At 42.0% G+C, this 22,406-nt stretch overlaps 1 protein-coding gene across 1 annotated transcript in view; it reads right to left on the bottom strand.

Moving 5' to 3' along the window:
* Map3k3 (mitogen-activated protein kinase kinase kinase 3) overlaps window positions 1-21,922 on the bottom strand; it is a 73,251-nt gene extending 51,329 nt beyond the window's left edge. The window contains exons 1-2 of the mRNA XM_040749926.1: window positions 21,569-21,922; window positions 8,168-8,289 (exon numbers count right to left, since the gene is read on the bottom strand). Coding sequence (XP_040605860.1) covers window positions 8,168-8,289; window positions 21,569-21,572 — 126 coding nt within the window. The 5' untranslated portion in view covers window positions 21,573-21,922. The remainder of the gene's footprint in view (window positions 1-8,167; window positions 8,290-21,568) is intronic.
* Window positions 21,923-22,406: the final 484 nt, after the last annotated feature.

Raw genomic sequence — 22,406 nt, 5'->3', positions numbered from 1 at the left:
CTTCTTTGATGGTTCCTCTTTTACCACCTCTCTTACCCTCCCCCAACATGTGACCACCCATGCTTTGGACTTCTGGCTTTCTGCTCCTTTCAACAACTTCTCTTGTCATCCTCTACACAGAGTATTCTTATATCTCTAGAGCCACCCCAATCTAAGATGAAGCAAGGCTTCATCTGCCTGATATGTATTTGAAGCAGATATAAATTTAAGAATGTAGCACTGGGGACACTTATTGCCAAGTCTGAGGGACCCAGTGCAATCTCTGGGACTCACATCCCTGGGAAAGAACCAACTCCCTCTGACATACACAACCTCCACAGGTGTAAAGACACAGGCACACACACACACACACACACACGCACGCACGCAGACACGCACGCACACGCACACATACACACACACAGTCTCAGCCTCTCTCTATTAATTAGAAGTAGAAGCAACAGGAGTCACTTTTAGTCCCAGCACCCAGGAAGCAGAGGCAGATGGATCTCTATGAGTTCAAGGTCAGCCTGGTCTACACAGCTCCATGCCAGGCAGGGTTACACAGTTTCAAAAACTAAAAATTAAAAATTAAAAACATGATGATGATGATGTTGGGGGCTGAAGAGATAACTTGGAGGTTAAGAGTACCTGTTGCTCTTGCAGAAGATGGGGTTTTGTTCCTAGCACCCACATACTATTTGTAACTCCAATTCCAGGGGATCTGATGGTCTCTTCTGATCTCCTTGGGCACCAGGTATGCACACATTACACATACACAAATTTAGGCAAAAACTCATACACATAAACATCTTTTTTAACAAAGGTCAGTACTGGAGTCAAACTACCTTCTTTAAGTTCTGGCTCTACAGTTTCCAGCTGTGTGACCTTGCATTTCTCATTTACACTTCTCTGTGACTTAGTTTTCTCATTTGTAAAGTGAGACTAGTAACAGTAGTTACTGGATAGATTTTCCAAAAAATTAAATTATATAATCAAGCAGTGAGATTAGAACAGAATCTGACATGCAAGTTTTCAAAAATGATTAATGATTATAAAATACTTGGAACCAAAATTGTCTGGAATGTACATTTAGGACATTTTTTAGAAAGGTAGAATGGAGCCGGGCATTGGTGGCACACGCCTTTAATCCCAGCACTTGGGAGGCAGAGGCAGGCGAATCTGTGAGTTTGAGGCCAGCCTGGTCTACAGAGCAAGTTCCAGAACAGCCTCCAAAACAACAGAGAAACCCTGTCTTGAAAAACCAAAAAAAAAAAAAAAAAAAAAAAAAGATGCCTAGAATTCTATTCCCAGCACCCATGTTGGGCAACTCACAACTGCAATAAACTCCAATTCCAGGGGATCTGACAGCCTCTCCTGCACATAAATAATTTTAGGGTCTGAGAGATGGCTCAGTTCCCAATATTCATATGGCAGCTCACAATCTTCCAGTTCCAATTCCTGGAGACCTGATGCCCTTTCCTGATATCTTTTGGCACCAGGCAAGCAAGTGGCACAAATACATAGATGCAAGCAAAACAAGCACACATATAGAAATAAGTAAATTCAAGAAATAAAAAGCAGCCAGACAGTACTGTCCTCTCATCTACATATACGAAAATCTCGAAGACCTTGACCCTTCCCTTCCTTTCCCCTTATTCTCTCTTAAATGCCTTTATATGAAACTCTGTTTCCCATTCTTCCCAGTACCACCATTGTTGAGACCCTTTCCCCTTAGTCTTGGATTCCTTTCTGTTTATTTTGTTTTTTGAGAAAGCGTCTCTACAGAGCCCTTGCTGTCCTGGAATGCACTATGTAGACTGGTTGGTCTTGGACTCACAGAAATCCACCTATCTCTTCTTCCCAAGTGCTGATTTAACCTGTGTCACCATACCCGCTAATCCTAGATTCTCAAAGCCATTCCTGCACTTCTCAGTTCCTCTTTTCCACATACTCTATTCTTTTATTCCCTATTATTTAATCTCATTCACTCTGCATTTTCCAATATCAACCATCCTAATTACCTTTTCACCGTGCCCCTTCCTTAAAAAAAAAAAAACAAAAACAAAAAAATTCTAAATTGTCTGCTATCATTTGAAGCTTCTTCAGTTTACCTAACTACATTATACTGCCTGTTCCCCCAGGAACCCTCTTTCCCAGCCAGCTTAATGTGTACCTCATTTCCTCAAATATGCCATATACTTTCCCCTAGGTCTTTAATCACCTCTTTCCTAATCGTCACCCCTTATTTCATCTAATTAAACTAACCCTTTATATATCCTTTGCACCTGGTTCAGGTGCCACTTCCACTTGAAATCACTTCATAAAGCTGACCCAAGCTCATACCTTTCACTTTCCAGGCTTCTGTCAGTATTCACTCTCTATACCATACAATTATGCACAGCCACATCCAGCTATCATTTCTCTCTCAACCTCTCCCTCTAATTTTTCTCACTTCCTTCTTCCTCTCATTTTTCTCACCCCAACCCTCATTTTCCCCCCAAGACAAGGTCTCATTATATAGCTCAGACTGGCCTGAAACAGTAGTCTTTCTGTCCCTCCTGAATGAAGCTGGGGTTACAAGCATACGTCACCATGCCCATCTTCCTTTCTTTCTTCCCCTCTCCTTTCCATGTATTTTCTATTTCCCAGTAAGACAACATGATATCATACACAGAACAAAACACATTTTGTGGGGTGGGAGTGGGGAGATGGGTGTCTTTAAGAAGCTTGACTTTAGACATATATTAAACTGGCAATAAAACTATAACTAAGACACAAGCCAAAAAAAAAAAAAAAACCAGGAACCCACAAAAGCAATAAACAAAATACCATTTAAATTTAGGCAAATAAAGTCCCCTTTCCACCAAAGTTAAGTGTTAAAGAGAAAGCTAACTGGTGAAAGCTATGATCAGGAGAGTTGTCAGTGTAAGTCTCAAGGTTGACTCAAAGTCAGTAAGGATAACATGAATAACTGACAATACCAAACTTAAGCAGAAATGACTTCAAGTCTGCACATGAAATCCAAAAAGGTTCTAAAAATTAAAAAAAACCCTCAAGTGTTTATTAAGTAAATATCAATTAATTTGATCTGGCAAAAGCCTCCCTCACTCCCTCAGTCATCATCTCTTATGCCCTCTCTCTAATTCTACACTGCGCCTTCTCCCTATATTTGCTCTTTTTGTTTGACAGGGTCTCACTACATGGCCCTGGCTGGCCTGAAAGGCAAAGACATCTGACTGCCTCCATCTCTCTAGGTCAGGAATTAAAGGAACATGCCATCACGCCAGGCTATTTACTATGTATTTTTGGTGGCTCCATAAACATTTGGAACTGGAATCTTTTTGCCAAAGGTAGTAAATAAATTAAATTAAAAGAAAATGGAAACAACAGTAAATTTTTTTATTTATAAATGACTCAGGGAAGTCATAAGAAATTAATGGAAGGGATGACTATAAACTAGTCTTAAAAATCAATTTCAATGGAAAAACTGAGATTCACAAAAGTTATCTGAATTACATTCAGTACAATTATTGGGCTAGAAACCAGCAGGTCTGTTTGTTTTCTGGCTCTACTCTGAATCTTTGTATAAGAGCTCCACAAACCATACAAGTATTGCTTATATACATGTTTATAGTCATTGACATTGTTAACTGCTATCATAAAACATTATGTCAACAGGTGATTAACAAACAACCCTGTGACTACTGGGCCAGTGTACGTTACACTAGGCTGTCAGCTCCATGAACAACTAGCATCTATTAGCAGTGAACTGTGAATTATTGAGTGCTAAAGAGATGCTGCTGTTTGCCAGGTGGTAGTGGTGCATGCCTTAAATTCCAGCACTCTGCAGAGGCAGGCAGATCTCTGTAGTTTGAGACCAGCCTGGTCTACAGAGCTAATTATACCAGGACAGGTCCAAAGCTACACATAGAAACCCTGTCTCGAAAAACAAAAAAGAAAACACAATGTTGTGTAGTATGGACTATAAAGCCATGCACAGGCTCCAGTTATACCTAGGATGTGTCATATATCCAAGATGTTCAGCCAGCTATAACTATGATCTTGGCTTCCAGGAACCTAACACATAGAAGGGAAATTGCAAAAACCACAAACCTATCTCCTAACAAATAGCTTACAGTTGAGACCCCATTGCCCATGAACTCCCACTAACTGCTTAGAACACTTATTTATACTCAAATGTAAGCCTGTTTACTTAGGGAAGCAGATGCCTAAACTCTTGCCAAGCAGATATTCAAATTAGGTTTTCTAGTTCTTCCAGGCCTCAAACCCAAACAATTCTGTCAATGAGCCCAGCTCTTTTGGCTTCTGTTGCTGTGACAACCTCAACTTGGTATTGTCATTCTCAAACTGAAGGGCTATTTGCCTCAGCACCATTGTACCCTTGAATGAACCATTTTCCTCACCAGCCAAAGTACTTGATTACCTTTATCTACAACTCTGTGTTGTTCAACTCTGACACCCATGTACTCTAGGTATGCATGTGGTCCACAAACATACATGCAGGCAAAACACCCATACACATAGGAAAAAAAAAAAAACAAAACACTATTCTTTTTCAAACCTAAATTTTTATTACAAAAAAATAATATTAATAAATGACGAATCACTCCATAAACCCTAAGGATCTGTATTAACAGATTAACAGATTACTCACATGTCAGGCTGTTTTCATTACATTAACCTATAGACACATTTTCCCCTGTATCCCCTATACTTCTATCTCACCCAATTTCTTAAAATACATCCTTTTTGTCTTCAAGATTTTGCTAAAGAATACTTTCCAGAAATTTCTACGTTTCCCACAAGAAACCTTGATTGACTTCATTAAAAGAAAAAAGGTATCTTGATATTTTTATTGCCATTTTACCCAATATTAGCATAAAAACTTGAGCTACCCTCTCTCCTCTTCCCCCTATCTTCTCCCCCGGCTCTGTGCTGGGAACTGAACCCAGGGTCTCATGCACTCTACCAACTGAGCTATCTCTGACCTCCCCCCCCCTTTTTGGGGTGAGGGATTTCGAGACAGGGTTTCTTTTGTGTAGCTCTGGCTGTCCTGGAACTTGCCCTGTAGACCAGACTGGCCTCTCACTGAGATTCACCTGCCTCTGCCTCTCAAATGCTGGGATTAAAGACATAAATCACCGCTGCCCATTTTGAGCTTAAAATTGTAAATAGTCATGTTCTTCAGTTTCACATTTCCTCAAGAACATGATCTGAAAGATGATTCAAATTAATAAGCTCGGGCTGGAGAGATGGCTCAGCCGTTAAAGGCTAGGCTCACAACCAAATTAATAAGCTCATCCCATAGTATAGAAACTAATGACCTATGTAGAAGGAATTAATTCACCAATGAGTCTGTACATTCCTAAGCATGTAATATCTTCTTGTCTTCCCACCAAGAGAAAGGGCCCTTATATTGTTTATAAAGTGGTTGTGCCCAATACAATGGCTATTTAATTAAAAAAACTAAAGAAAGTAGAAAATCAATTTGCTCAACAGTTGCATGTGGTCCGTGACTTCCATACTGAATATCAAAGATACCGAACATTCCTGTCTGCACAGAAACTTTACTGAACAGAACTGACAGAGGCTACTGCTGAGTAATACCATTGTGAGAAATGGTCCTACAAGACAGAATGTAGGGCACACTAGCCAATGACCCCTACAATCCACTAACACACTTTGTCCAGGAAATGAGTTCACTCTTCCAGCACAGGTGGCAAGTTTAAAAGTACATTTGGGTCCTTACCAAAACTTTCTTTTTCTCACTGGACCCTGCACATGAACTTGTTTTTTTTTGTTGTTGTTGTTGGTGGTGGTTTTTTTTTTTTTTTTTTTTTTTGGTTTTTCGAGACAGGGTTTCTCTGTATTGTTTTGGAGGCTGTCCTGGAACTCACTCTGTAGACCAGGCTGGCCTCGAACTCACAGAGATCCGCCTGCCTCTGCCTCCAGAGTGCTGGGATTAAAGGCGTGCGCCACCAACGCCCAGCGCGCATGAGCTTGTTAATGTGGGGTTGTTCAGAAGGGCTGAGCTGTTATTGTACTTTTTCTTTAAAAATAAAAAAACTGAAGTTAATAAATTGTATCCTCCTGGTCTACAAGAGCTAGTTCCAGGACAGCCTCCAAAGCCACAGAGAAACCCTGTCTCAAAATAAATAAATAAATATATAAATAAAATTGTATCCTCCATGCAACAGAAAAATGATGTTATTCGAGTAAACTGTGGATCCAAAGAGCCAACAGTTCTTGTTACTACTACTTTCTAACAAATAATTCATTCCATAACCTTCATAGCCACTGACTTCACTCTAAAGCAGCAGGCAGTTTTTTTTGTTTGTTTGTTTGTTTTTTGTTTTTTTAAAGCAAGACTCTTTGGTAACAGCTTCAAAGCTCTAAGCAGGATTCCTAAGAAACTATCTGGGACTATCTTTGCTCGTTTTCTTGGAGTCATCCCTTAGGTCCTTCTTTTTACCCACTAACTGCTATCCATGCCAACAGTCCAGTTAGGAAAAGATCAGCTAACTGCAGCAGTGTTAGCAAACATACTCCACATAGGAAGACAGGAAGGAAAGTGAGGTCATTAGACCCAAGCCGTGGGGGAGGGGACTCACTTCTGGTAAAAATGTTCCTTCCCAACATGGCTTTGAATACAAGTAAATTACAGCAAAGGGGAAGCCACATGATTAGACAGATTAATGTACAAAAACTGTAAGAATGAGTCCTAACCTGTTCTGTAAGATAATCAAGACAATAGAGGCAGCTTTCTAAACTAATCTATTATAACATGGAGCAAAAACACTACACTAACCCCCAGGGAACCAAGAATTCCTAAAGGCAGGAAATACTCTGGGAGGGTATATCTAACAGACCACAGACAGAAAAAAGTTCTAAAGCCTTATACTTTCTTTGTAACTTTCAACAATTGATAGACAAGATTAAATAAGAAGAGGTTAGCTAATAAAATGACCCAGAATGCTTGGGACAGATTTTCATCATGCATACAAACTTGAGTACCAGAGCCACCAAAAAGAGCACTAGACACCCACTAGACTATGTGGGACCCCATTCATCCACTCTTCTTTGAAGGTCAACTTAACCAGGAAACAGGATGATAAATGATACCAGACATGAGACGATTCCAACATCACATAAATTTAAATGTTAACAAAAATAGGAAATGTTTTCCTAAAGCAGCACATGACTCTCAATAAGAGACTCTAAAACACCCAAACCAATAATGGGAAACAACAATAATAAAATCATTCAGCATTGCTCTCAAAATGTTATATACTTTAATAAATGAATTACCATTCCTAATTATATTTTACATAAGCTAATATGAAAACTATTTTTCCTGAATATATACTCTAAGGTGGCTGAAGACCTTACAAGTTACAGATCAAGAATTTGACCTGCCAAATAATCAATAAAAGCAAAAGAATTACATGAATATAAACTTCCTAGGAAAAGAAAGGATTATTCTTATTCTCCACAGATGGAATGATATGCCAAGAGGACCCATACGTAGCTGTTACATGTCATTCACTATTTAACACCAGTGTGAAAGGGACCAACAGTATTCAAGCCCAGTGTAAGAGTAGCCTTAGCTTCTTGTGGTGATATTCTGTTCATGATCTAACATATAGAGCTTGCCTGAAGATGAGAGTGCAAAGCTAACCACACCTAGTTAGCCATAGAGGCCAGGCAGTGGTGGCACACACCTTTAATCCCAGCACTTGGGAAACAGAGGCAAATGGATCTCTGTTAGTTCAAGGCCACCCTGGGCTACATGAAACTAATCCAGTGTAAAAGAGAAACAGAGCTCACACAAAGGTGATCTTAGCACTTGGAGTTGCATGCCTTTAATCCCAGAACTAGGGAGGTAGAGACAAGAGTGATATATGGCTTGGCAAAGAGAGGAATATAAAGGAGATAGGAGCTCAGTGCAGTCTGAGGACAGGATTGCTCCCTTTGGTCTGGTAAGAACTCTCTAGTTGCTGGCTGCTTTGCTTCTCTGATCCTTCAGCTTTCATTCCCAATTACTGACTCTTGAGTTTTTATTATGGAGGCCTACTGGAACTCGTGTTGCAGATTCTCTTAATATTCCTCATTTGAAAACCCCTCCCCAATAAGTTTGGCTAAGCTTTACCAGAGCCACACATACCTGCCTGTTTGGGTGACCCGTGTCCTTGTTCTTCATGGTCTCATATCCAGACCCCCGGGGACGTCTGCTCATCTGGAGGGCCACCAGGTCCTTCATGATCGAGTCTAATGCCTCCTGTTCATCTGCATTGAAAGAGAATGTGTGGACTAAGATACTTCAATAAAGGCCAATAAAGCACTGTTTCCACCAGTTATACTTCTAATATTCCAGGGAGTAAAATGACACATCTGAGTCAGATGTGGTGGCACATATCTATAATCCTCAGACTTGAGAGGCAGAGGTAGAAAGATAACTACAAGTATGAAACCAGCCATTTCAAAACAACAACAACAAAAAAAACCAGACCCATATTTGTGTGTGTGTGTGTGTGTATACATACATATATACATACATACATACATACATACATACATACATACATACAAACAAAAGGCTGGCCTGGAACATGACAGACATCCTCCTGTCTTAGCAGCGTAAGTGGGATTTTACAGGGTTGGCAACCACACCCAGGCAGATTTACTCTTTTTTTTTTTTTTGGTTTTTCGAGACAGGGTTTCTCCGTATTGTTTTGGAGGCTGTCCTGGAACTTGTTCTGTAGAGATCTGCCTACCTCTGCCTTCCGAGTGCTGGGATTAAAGTTGTGTGCCACCAACGCCCGGCGCAGATTTACTCTTAAAGCACTATGTGCAAAAGAGGACATCTTAAAGGACCTCAGGTAGGTGCTTTGAACACAGTTGTTTTGCATGTATAACCTTTAAACACTGCTTCTAACTACAAATTTTACAGGCTAGCCAGCTTCTGATACAGAATCAAAGGGTAGTTCTCCTGTTTTTCTTCCTTAACTGTCTCTACCTTGCTGGCTTACTCTCTGAAAACAAACTTCCAAAAACCAGAATATAAACCAGCTCAATGTCAGCTTTATGAAATTCTCACAGAGATCTTTACCCATTCAATTAGCATTTAAAGATTGAAAATAAGGACATCTGTTGATCTGGAAGAGAACATGTGGATGAGCTGTCACACTCCCCAAGTGACTCACTCGGGAACTTAGGGCACACCTTTAAAAAAAGCAAGTAAAAAAGACTCCACCCAAAGAGAGTGCCCATCTTCTGCCCTTTATTCTTGTCTCTTAGAAATATTAATACTCCATGGAAAGGAAAGAACAGCATGAATCTGGTCTCTTCTCCAACACTACTTGCCTCTCCCTTCTCCTAGACCCTCTGAAGAGACATAGGAAAGAAAGTTCAAAGATACCCATAAAAATATTTTTGGCTGTCCAGAAAAGTAAAATTAAATTTAAAACTTTCAAGAAAAAAAGAGTGGTTTCTTACATAATTCTACTTTAAAATATACACAAAAATTATTAGTCGAGTACAGTGGCCCATGCCCTTTAACCCAAGAACTGACAATGCTGAAGTAGGAAGTTCTTAACTTAGGAGCCCAAGCTGAGCAACGCAGCAAGACCCTGTCTCAAAAATAAAACAAAAACCAGGAGAATGGAAGATGTATTAGAAATATAGTTCTAATGCTCAAATATTAGAAACATTCAATAATTCATTAGAGAGACAACTAATGAGGAAATGGGTTTTTGCGAAAGACAAACATAAAATCAACCATTTTATATTTTTCTAGCAATGTCTCTATTGGTTTTTTTTAAAAAAGAGAACTTGATGTAGGAATATAACTTAGTTGGAGCAACTGAAGAAAATTTGCTTGTTTCATTGTTTTTAATCTAGTAACCAAAAATTAAAACCAAAAAGCAAGCAAAGCATGGTGTCATACAGCTTGAATCCCAGCACTCAGGAGCAGAGGCAGGTAGATCTCTTTATGACTTCAAGACCAGCCTGGTCTATAGTTCTAGATCATCCAGGTTTATAGTGAGGCCTTTCTTAAAAGGAAAAAAAAAGTGGTTTTTAAGGGCTGGAGAGATTGCTCAATGGTTAAGAACACTGGCTGTCATCCTGTGGAGGACCCAGGTTTGATTCCCAGCATCTACAGATAGTTTATAACCATCTATACCTCCAGTTCCAGGGGAACCAATATCGTCTTCTGGCCTCCTCTAGGAGCAAGTCAAGCAAATGCAAACAAAACACCAATACACATAAAATATAATAATTGATAAACAAACAAGAACAGAGACTGGGGGTATACATGTGCAAGGCCCTGGATTCAATCCCTAGCCACACACACACATACACACACACACACACACACACCCTAAAGCAGAGTACTTAAGCTGGTTTAAATGTGATAGACATAATATAAGCAATATCAGCACTAGATAAACGTTATCTGAGAAACATCCAGTAAACGTACTAAGGGCTTAATATATGTATGGAGGTTTGGGAAGATGGGGTTGTTTGTTTTGCTGTTTGTGTGTGTGGGTGTTGGTTTTGGTTCAGTCTTGAGAGTGTATAGTCCTGTGTATCCCTAACTGGCCTGGAACTTGCTATGTTGACTAGGATGGTCTCATAGAGGGGTCCACTTGTCTCTACATCCCATGTCCAGCATGCATGAAGTTTTTAGTATCCATGTTACCATTTGCAGAATTAAGAATGTCAGGGTAAGATGTTAGTATTCAGTGGTATAACATATTTCAGTATTTTCCCATGTATAAGGCCCTACTTTCAATCTTTAGGAGAGAGGGGAAAGGAATATTAAAATTTGCTATTGTAAGAGCTGGATTATCAAGTTGACAAATTTTTCCTCCAGGAAGCTAACCAATTCTCAGTGTTATTTGGTGTTCCTAGTACTAACAACATCCTAGGAGAATGGTTTGGCATTATTGCTTGAAATCTAGGACAACTGCCCTAGGTGAGGCAGGGTTATAAACTGAATGTTATGAGGCCAAACATAAAACCAGAAGCAATGAAGTGTTTCAACTGATGTTTCCAACTACAGATAGATGAAGACAAGAAGTGAATTGAGTGGCTCTTTTAGACACTGCATCCTGGACTGAGATTTTAACTGAATTATCTGTATTTCCACAAAAGCAACTCTTTTAAAGCAAGACCTTTCTTAGAAGGCAGCAGTCAAGAATATGAACATTGAGTCAGAAACATCTGAGTTTAAGGAATCCTTAAATAAATCATGTATTTTCCCTAAATCTCAATTTCCTCATTTACAAAATGAAAGCTATGTCGGGTGTTGGTGGTGCATGCCTTTAATCCCAACACTCGTAAGGCAGAGGCAGGTGAATCTCTGTGAGTTCGAGACCAGCCTTGATGGGGAAGTCCTGTGTATATGTCAATAAAGCACTGTTGGCCAATGGGGAAGCAAGATAGGTGAGACTAGGAGTCAAGGAGAATTCTGGGAGAGAGAGGCAGAGGAGTCATCATGTAGCCGCCATAGAAGTAAGAGGTCCAGACCCTTTCTCCGGTAAGAGAAATATTTAGATTAACAATTATGGGCAAATACTTAAATCAGAGATAGCCAGTAAGAAACCAAGCAAACGGCCAACAGCTTCATAATTAATATAGCCTCCTGTGTGCTCATTTGGGACTGATGCGGCTCTGGAACCAGGCTGGCGGGGAAGGCTTTACCCAACACAGCCTGGTCTACAAGAGTTAGTTCCAGGACAGCCTACAAAGTAACAGAGAAACCCTGTCCTGAAGCTCCCCCCTCTCCCCCCCAAAAAACCAAAATGCAAGCTATAAAGCATAATTTTACAGAATTGTTAAGATAGAGACACAGACGAAAAAAGAAGAAAACTTACAAATTATTTCTCATGGTACTTAGTAATGCTTTAAAAATGTTGGCTGCTGGGGCTGGAGAGATGGCTCAGCGGTTAAGAGCACTGACTGCTCTTCCAAAGGTCCTGAGTTCAATTCCCGGCAACCACATGGTGGCTCACAACCACCTTGAATGAGATCTGATGCCCTCTGCTGGCCCGCAGGCAGAAGATTTGTATACATAATAAATAAATATTTAAAAAAACGTGTTACATTTAAAAAAAAAAAAAAAAAAAAAAAAAATGTTGGCTGCTATTGTCATCAATATGAAAAGGTCAGTGGAAAAAGACTGGAAGGGCTACTTAATCTACCCTAGGATTTAATTTATTCCTGGATCTTTATTAATCATTAATAATAACCATTAGTTCAATATATATCATGCATTATACATTAGAACACTTTTTTAAAAAGGTTTGTTTTTACATATGTGAGTGTTTTGCCTAAATGTATGTACATGCACCATATGTATGCATATCTGGTGCCCACAGGCAAAAAGGAGGCAGTGGATTCCCTGGAACTGGAATTACAGGTAGTTCTGAGACATGAACCCAGGTCCTTTGCAAGAGCAGTCAGTCACCCTCACTTCAGAACATTTTAAAAGCAGCCAGGAGTAGTGAAGCACTTGGGTGGCACAGACAGGCAAATCTCTGTGAGTTTGAGGCCAGCCAGATCTATATAGTGAGCACCAGGCAGCTAAAACTACACAGTGAAACACTTATCTCAAAAAAAAAAAAGCCAAAAAAAGAAAAGAAAGAGAGAGAGAGAGTTTTAAAAGCTACTTCAGGGTATCCAAATTCTTTGTGGTAAAAGTATAAATAAGCTGGGAGTGGTGGCCCATGCCTTTAACCCCAGCAATGGGAGAAGGGGAAGGTAGACTTTTTGAATATGTAAGGCCAGTCTGGTCTCCATAAACAATTCCAGGTCAATCACCACTACATAGTGAGACCCTCAAGAACAATCAAATACATAAACTTTAAAAAAGAATAAACAGGCCGGGCATTGGTGGCTCACGCCTTTAATCCCAGCACTCGGGAGGCAGAGGCAGGCGGATCTCTGTAAGTTCGAGACCAGCCTGGACTACCAAGCGAGTTCCAGGACAGCCTCCAAAGCCAGAGAAACCCTGTCTCGAAAAAACCAAAAAAAAAAAAAAAAAAAAAAAAAAAAGAATAAGCATACAAATACAATGTCAAAGTAGATTAAAGAAACAGGTATGTTGACACACACCTGTAATTCCAGCATTCAATAGATAGATAGTATGAAGCTAGCCTGGGATGTACAGTGAGAATCAGTCCCAAAATAAGTAAATAAACAAAAATAACACACACACACACACACACACACACACACACACACACACACACACACACGGCTAAACTAGGCATGAGGGCACATGCCTCCAAATTTAGCCCTAGGAAAACTGAAACAGGAGTATCAGAGCAAGTTCAAGGCTAGGTTGGCTTATACATCAAGACCTGAACTCAAAAAGCAAACAAAGTTGACATGGACAATATACAGATCAGTACACATAAAGACAAATGTATGAAAATATTTTAAAATGTGAGTAGCAAGAATCTGTATTAGATGATTTTATATAATCATTAACAGATTAGATTCTTTCAGAATAGCAAGCTATTTCAGTTATGCCAGAAAGCTCACAAAGTAAACTGAAGAAGAAAAAATAAAGAATGATCAAATCAGAAATAAAGGCAGAGAAAACAAAATCAGACTTTGATCAACAGGCTACCAGAAAAAAACATAAAAGAAGAAAAGAGTAGAGAATAAGAAACTAGGATCCTTTGTTGTGGCATGTCCACCATCCTACCCCCTGAGAGGTAGAAAAGAAGCAGGAGTCCAGGCCAGCTAAGGGTAAATGAGACTCTGTCTGAAACAAACACGAGGTATGGAGATGGCTCACTGAGTGAAGGCACTTGCTGCCAACCTGACAACTTGGCTGGATCTTTGGGACCCACACAGAGGAAGGTGAGAGTCAACTGCCAGAAGCTGTCCTCTAAACCTCTACATACATGCATCAAGGCATATGTTCCCTGCCATCCATAAACAAGATAAATAGATAAGTATGTGTTTAAAAAATTAGGAATCTAGGAAGGGTATGATGCATATTCACAGAAAACAAGGAATCTAGCCGGGCAGTGGTGGCTCACGCCTTTAATCCCAGCACTCAGGAGGCAGAGGCAGGCGGATCTCTGTGAGTTCGAGGCCAGGCTGGACCGACAGCCTCCAAAACCCTGTCTTGTAAAACCAAAAAAAAAAAAAAAAAAAAAAAAAAGAAAGAAAGAAAAAGAAAACAAGGAATCTATGAAACAAGGATCAGAGTTCAAGCTTTCAAATGGAAGCACAGGTTGGCAATATGGCTCAGCAGGGAAAAAAAGGTGCTTTGCCCTCAAGCCTTACAAGCTGAGTTTGATTCCTGGAACCCACATGGTGGTAGGAGAGAATTTATTCTCTGACCTCCACAGATGCACTGTGGCACACGTGTGCATGTACCTGGTGTACACACAAGAAGGAAGGGGGAAGGGGGAGCAGAGGCTCAAAGAAATCACAAGCAAGCAGGTATCTGTAATTCTCAGTAGCTTGTGCCTTTTCATCTCTTATTTCTGACTCATGATGTGGGCAATATACCCTTCTTTCTAGCTCCAGTAGGAAGTTACTTTTCCACATTGAACTTCTATCTGAAAGGTCTTTAAGGTACTTCCCTTTTATGAGTTCTCTTGGTTAACCCAGAAAAATTACAGGAAGTACCACGTCTTGTAAGAAACATTATCATCCTACAAAGTATCTATTTACTATGCCACACACACTCTTCTCCACATTTACAAATCCACAAAGTAGTATTTTGTTGGTGGTGGTTTTTTGAGACAAGGTTTCTCTATGTAGCCCTGGCTGTCCTGGAACTTGCTATATACACCAGGCTGTCTTCAAACTCAGAGATCTGCCTGCCTTTCTCCCAAGCACCGGGATTAAAGGAGTGTTCCACCACACCCAGTTTAAAGTAATATTTTAATCTTTGTTTTCACTTAACTAATGATGTTATTTCTTCATCTTGCCAAGGCTCCGTCTTTGCTCTGCCAGGTCATCTGATCATACTGCTCAACTCAGAGAGTCTGTGCTTCAGAGTTCCTGAGTCAGATTTTACTTTCTTTTCATGACATTCCACTGCCTCTACCCTGACCATATCCAAGCAAAAAACCATTTTACATAAGTATGTGCAAAGAGACAATCCTCAATTGACACACACACACACAAGAACATGAGTGAAGATTGGTGAGATGGCTCAGGCTGTAAAAGCTCTTGCCATGCAAGCCTGATGCTCAGATCCACCGTGAAAGGAAAGAACTGACTTCCAAAAGTTATCCTGTGACCTCCACATTCAATCCCTAGCAACACACACACACACACACACACACACACACACACACACACACACACACAAGAAATTTAAAGAGCATGGTTCAGCCAAGCATAGCGGTACACACCTGTTGATCCCAGCACTCAGGAAAAGTTCATGGGCAAGTTTAGTTTTTAGTTTGAGCCACAAGAGACCCAGTTTCAAAAAACAGAAAATGACAGAAGCCAAGAGTGATGACTTACATCTATAATCCCACCAACTAGGAGGGAGAGGCAGGTGGATCTCTGTGAATTCCAGGCTAGGTTGATCAACATAGTGAGTTCCTGGTCAGCCAGAGCTACAGATTAAGACCCTGTCTCAACCCCTCCTCAAAATTTTAAAGAAAATGTAATTTTTAAAAAGAACAGTATTGAGCCAAGCAGCAGTGGTGATGCACGCCTTTAATCCCAGCACTCGGGAGGCAGAGGCAGGCAGATCTTTGAGTTTAAGGCCAGCCTGGTCTACAGAGAAAACTGTTTCAAAAAAAACCAAATGAATAAATAAAACAGTATTGGAGTTTTGCTAAAGAAATACTGACATTTATTGTTCTGTTACTAGGATATATAACAATCTACTAAAATTAACTAATGGCTCAAATTTTAAGTACACATTACAAAGTAAAGCACTGCCTCCTCATAAAAATCAATAGAATCACCATTTCACCCATTATGTGTGTATTCATTTACAGGTCCTGTGCATATGTCTGTGGAGGAGGTATCTTCCTATACGATTATCTTCCTATACATCGCTCCTACAATCACTTACTGGTTGAGCATACCTAATCTGAAACTTCAAAATCTAAAACAGACTAGGGATACTCAACCAGTAAAGTCTAGGCAAGTATTCCCAAATCAAAGTTGGGGGGGGGGGCAGTGCTAGTAAGATGGCTAAGTGGTTAGGACCAGGGTTCAATTGCCAGTACCCATATGTCGGCTAAAACCATCTGTAACTCATAATAAAAACCCAGAGACTGATATTGGGGGTAAAACCGAAGACGAGAAAAACAAAGCAGCCAGCTACCAGCTCTTACCTCTACCTCAGACCAAAAGGGTTATCCCACCCTCAGACTGCATCTCCACTGAGCTGCTTCTCAGACTCACTGAGACTGAAAACCAAAGACTGAATACCTGAATGAGACCCTGAGCTCCTACCTTATATACCTCTCTAGTGCTGGGATTAAAGGTGTCACCATCACCCAACCGCTATGGCTAACTAGTGTGGCTGCTGGGATTAAAGGTGTGTGCCACCACTGCCTGGCCTCTATGGTTGTGGCTAGCTTTGCATTCTGATCTTCAGGCAAACTTTATTAGATCATAAACAATATACCTTTTGACCTCTGAGAGCACCAATAATGCACATGGTACACATGCAGACATGCAGACAAAACACTCACAAATAAAACAACTCAATATAATAAAAAGATTTTAGGAGCTGGAGAGATGGCTCAGAGGTTAAGAGCACTGACTGTTCTTCCAGAGGTCTTGAGTTCAATTCCCAGCAACCACATGGTGGCTCACAACCATCTACAATTCAATCTGGTGTATATGTAATAAATAAATAAATAAATAAAAATAAAAAAAAAAGATTTTAACTACAAAATCTGAAACATTTCCAATATTCAGTACTTTGATAGTATGAATCAAATCTTACGGGTCTCACACCTGTTAGGTAGGGCACTCTACCACGAGGCCATATCCCTAGCCCTGATCCTAAGCACTTTCGATAAAGAACACTCAATCTGAATTTGTTTGCATATTTCTTCTTCACCTTACCTCCCTGTAACCTCTTGGAACACAATAGTGTAGGTCCAGGGCTTAACACTACACCTGAACCACAGCCAAAGCTACACAGAGAAACCCTGTCTTGGAAGAAAAAAATCTTCTAAAACCAACTGTATTTTATTTTGTTTTATTTTTAAGTCCCGGTCTCAAGTAGCCCAAACAGGCTTCAAATTTGCTATGCAGTAAGGACGATCTTGAACTCCCGATCCTCCCACCTCTGCCTTCCACGTGCTGAGAATGGGGACATGTACCATTAGGCCTAGCACCAGCTATCATTCTTATTTTCATTATTCACTTACCCTTAAGTGTGTGTATGTTTGTGCACATGCACATGAGTGGTGGAAGTGCACCTGTGCATGTGTATGTGGGAAGCAGAGCAAGACTTCAGGGGTCTTCTACACCCTCCACCTTTCTGGGTGGGGTCTCCTGCTGAACTGGAAGTATCCCATTTGTGCTAGGTTAGCCAGTCAGGCAGGAAACTCTCAAGATCCACCTGTTGGGCTTACACATCAAAGCCATTCTTGACTTTTTACATAGACAATAGAGAATCAAACTCAGGTCTTCATGCCTGCAGAGCAAGCGCTCTTACTCATTAAGCTATCTTTCTTGTCCCAACTATCATTTAAAAATACCAAAAATCTGGGCTGGAGAGACGGCTCAGGGGTTAAGAGCCCTAGCTGTTCTAGTGGACTAGGCACAATTCCCAGCACTCACATGACAGCTCACAACTGTTACTTCAGTTCCAGAGGCAACCCCCTTCCTGCCTCCACGAGCACCAGGCACACATGTGGTACACACTAAAAATAATTTTAAATATATATCAAAATTCTACTCATCAGTCTTGTATGAATGGTCTCAGTTCCTGAGGGGCTCAAGAGATTATTCAGTGGCTAAGCACTCTTGCTGCTTGCTCTTCTAGAGGGCCTGAGATGTTTTCTCACCAGGCTGCTCACAATCTCCTGAAACCCCAGCTTCAGTGGACCTAACACTCTCTTTGACATTCACATAAACACACACACTTAAATAAAAATAAATCTTAAAAAAAGAGCAAACCATAATCTACTCATGATATAAGTCTGTTAACTTATTAAACTGTGATTCAAGATTCTCTCAAAACAGTTGTTAATCTTACCTACTGTTAATCATGAATCTCCCACATAGGTTAGATTCTAGCCAAATGAAAAACCTTGGAACCGCCGGGCGGTGGTGGCGCATGCCTTTAATCCCAGCACTTGGGAGGCAGAAGCAGGACGATCTCTGTGAGTTCGAGGTTGGGCTGGACCGATAGCCTCCAAAACAATACAGAGAAACCCTGTCTCATAAAAACCAAAAAAAAAAAAAAAACCTTGGAACCCTAGAAACACAGACATAATTCTATCTACAGGTTATAATTACTACAACTCTAAAACAAGTTGTCAGCCCAGAACCAACCATCTTTAATCTTGTATTCAGTTCCCCAGATTCTTTTTTGGCTTTGGAGGCTGTCCTGGAACTAGTTCTTGTAGACCAGGCTGGTCTCGAACTCAGAGATGCACCTGCCTCTGCCTCCCAAGTACTAGGACTAAAGGCATGCACCACCACCACTCGGCTTCCCCAGATTCTTGTAATATTTCCAAATCCCATTTTAATATATTCCACTAAGCTTCAGATTACATTTAGAAAAAGAGCAAGAAACAACTAGCAAATAAGTTCCAGGAATAATTAAGTGTTAATATAATTATTGAAAGAAATTCTATTATGTCCAAGAAAAAAAAATCCATCCCAATGTCAGTCAGTAGTCACGTAGTATCAAAGCCAAAACAAAAAACAAAAAAAAGCCCCAAAACACCAAACAAACAAACAGAAAAAGATTTCCTATTATTTATGAGGATAAGTGTAGTTTCCAGATTCCACTAGATGTTTCCTGGGGCTAACAGACAATATAAAAAAAATATGACCTGTTTTCATTAAAAGTCAAGCTGTCTAGAGCACAGAACAGCTCAGGAAAATATGACTATAAATCAAAGTACCTGCAGGGCAGAGATGCAAATTAATTTTAGTCCTTTAGTCAGTGACCTGGAGTTTAAATGTAATGAAAATATTAAGAAATTTCTCTCATTAAAGGCTTGAGTTTGTTTGTATAGTAGGTTCTGGGGAAGCAGAGGCAGAAAGTTCAAGGAAAGCCTGGTCTACATAGCATGTTCCAGAATAGCTAGGGCTACATGGGGAGACCCTGTTTAAGAGCTGGGCGGTGGTGGCGCACACCTTTAATCCCAGCGCTCAGGAGGCAGAGGCAGGTGGATCTCTGTGAGTTCCAGACCAGCCTGATGTAAGAGAGCTAGTTCCAGGACAGCCTCCAAAGCCACAGAGAAACTCTGTCTCAGAAAAAAAAATAAAGAAAACAAATTCAGGAGAGAGAGCAGGGATATAGCTCAATGATAGAGTTTGCCTAGCATTCACAAGGCTAGGGTTTGGTGCCCAGCACTGGGGAAAAAAAAAGATTAAAAGGGAAATGGGATCAAATGAGAAGATACCAAGTACTCTATTCTTTTTTCTTTGGGACTTTACCCACAAAGTTTCCTTGCTCCCAGTATTGCCTTTCCATATATTTAAACACTTGTTGAAAACATTTTCAAATGTGAAAACAGACTCTCAGCCGGGCAATGGTGGCGCACACCTTTAGTCCCAACCTATGGGAGGCAGAGGTGGATCTCTGAGAGTTCGAGACCAGCCTGGTCTACAAGAGCTAGTTCCAGGACAGCCTCCAAAGCCACAGAGAACCCCTGTCTTGAAAAGAAAAACAGGTTCTCATCTATTTTCACATTAGACTATGAGACGTAGCCCTCATTATCTGGACACTCACACTGGTTTTGCAATCAAAGTTCTACGTGTGAGGGATGTAAACCCTCAAGGATCTCACACTCCCCTTTGGAGCTTAAGGCTCACCCACAGGACAAGAGGAAAAACTTATTAGACTATCACAATATAAATCCATAATTCAAAAATTTAGCTTAAATTCTATAGAAGATAAATGTTTGAAGTTTGAAGACTATGAAGACATTTATAAGTGTTCCATAAATATTTATTGGAATATATGTATTATAAATATTTATCTATTTGTGAAACCTTACTGAGCTCCTTTTGTGTCTAATTCTCAGATGAGACCCCTATAGAAAAAAAAAAACCCTTAACTATAACATGGAAAGAGAACAGAAAATCCAGCAAATAAGCAAACCCTTCCCATACCGTATGAGGGGTCACATTGAAAAAAAAAAAAACAGGAATTCATTCAAAATCAGAGAAAAGAGATCGACCACAAATGAGTATCCGGCGAAATGTTCCACTGCACTTAACCTACTGCAAACATGACTTGACCTTGCTATAGGGCAAAGCAAACATTAACATTCTATTTTCATATGGATCACTTCATAGAAGCAATGAATACTTCTGCAAAGGAGTCTTTCACTAAATCTTACCCTTCTTACTTAGGACAATACTATTTTGCAAAACCTGATTGAGACCAGGAACAAGAGCATCACAATACCTGCCCCAACTGGAAGAGTAAAGTATATTTAAAATGTCACATGCTCCTTAGCTGAGTCCAAGTCTTCTGGTAAAGTACCAAAAGTATGCGACTATAATTCACTTCAACTATTGTATGGAAGACACTAAAAGCTTTTCTTAGATTACATCTTCACAGCAGAATTGCAAATACTGACAAAAAGGAAATGATTTCATAGTGATTCTTTTGTGTAGCGAATGCCTCTTTCAAAAGTTACATAGTTTCTGGGATAGCTCAGGATAAGAATAATAGCAGCGGGACTTTTCCAAAAGTAGGGTTTGAGCTATAACAGCACCCATCATTCTTAACTTCCAGTAATCTGCGAGGCGCACAGGGCGCATTTCCCAAGCCCGTTTTTGCTAACAGGGATCCGCGTCGAATCGCCTCGCAGTCCCGCATACCCTCCCCCCTGCGCAGGGGAGCGCACCGAGCTCGAGAGCAAAGCCCCGGGAACTCACAGGCCAGCCTGTGTGAGCAAAGGGAAGGAAATGACACAGGCAGGAAAAAAAAAAAAAAAAGCAAATCAAGGAAAAGACACAACAGCAGCTGGGCCTGCACCAGGCTCCAGCCCCGGCCCCACACTGAGCTCCGGCTCCCCCACCCTCAAGCTCGCGGGCCAGCTCGCTGGGGACCGGAGTGGGCGGCCCCGCCGAGCACGGGCCTTGGTCCCGCAGACCCCTCCCCGGGATGTGCCGGCCGCATGCCCAGAAAAAGAGCTGCCCAGTGGGTTTGGCCTGCGGAGCACCCCCGAAGGGTCCTAGTAGCCACAACCGCAGCCCGGGTAGCGGCGCCACGAACAGGAGAGCGGTCCGCGGTCCTCAGCCCCGGGCCCGGCAGGCTGTCCATGCCTGTCAGGCGGCGGCCCAGGGTCCTCCTCCCTCAACCCGGGGCGGGGCGTCGCGAAGCAGCGCGGGCACAGGCCGGGGCGGTGGCGATACTCACCCATGGTGGCGATGGCGGCGGCAGCGGCTACAGCCCAGAAGTGTCACCTCCGCAGCCTGGGCTGCATGCCGGGGGAGCAGGCGGCGGGGACGGCAGCGGGCCTGGCTCCGCACGGGGGCCGCGGGCTGCGCTCGGGGCCCCCGCCGCCTCCCCAGGCTCCGGCTCCGGCCGCGGCCGGGCGCTGTGGCATGAGCAGGGTGGCCCGCTACATCCCCGGCGCTCCCAGGCTCGGCCCAGCCCGGCCTCGGCGGCGCCACTCGGCCCGCCCGCCTGCCAGTCCCGAAGTCCAGAAGTCGCTCCGTCCGGCCACTGTTCTCCACCTCAGGAACGCTCCGAAAAACAAACCGCTGGGCGCGCAGCTAGCCTCGCTGTCTGTCACTCATGTCAGCACTCGCCAATCTCAGGCAGCCGCTGGGCCTTGGCACCACCCCCACTCACATTACCAGCCAATAGCCAGGAGGTAGTCGGATCCTCCCGCCCCTCCTCCCGCTCGCTCCCGACGCCCTCACTCTCAGCCGCCAGCTAATCACGACGAATCAGTCCCGCCTACTCTCACAGGATGCCAATGGGCGAAGTCAAGGCGATTTCCGAGGGCTGTCTAGAACCTGCCAATCACCGAGACAGCGCCCTAGCCAATCACGGAGAGAGCGTTGAGACCCGCCCCGGCGCATCGCTAGCTGGCGCCCTCCGCATCTCTTGCCGAAGGCGTGGGCTGCTCCAATCACAGCTCCGGATTCAGGCTCCGCCCACACCTCTACTCAGTCGCGGAACCCTGGGCGAGCGCGCGGGCTGGCTCTGTTCCTCTCCACGGCTGCTCTAGTCCTGGGCGTAGTAAAGG

Source organism: Mesocricetus auratus, unplaced genomic scaffold (genome assembly GCF_017639785.1).
Source record: "Mesocricetus auratus isolate SY011 unplaced genomic scaffold, BCM_Maur_2.0 Super-Scaffold_100007, whole genome shotgun sequence".
Taxonomy (NCBI): Eukaryota; Metazoa; Chordata; class Mammalia; order Rodentia; family Cricetidae; genus Mesocricetus; species Mesocricetus auratus.
Note: the sequence above shows the minus strand (reverse complement) of the source record. Positions and strands in the feature narration are given on the sequence as shown.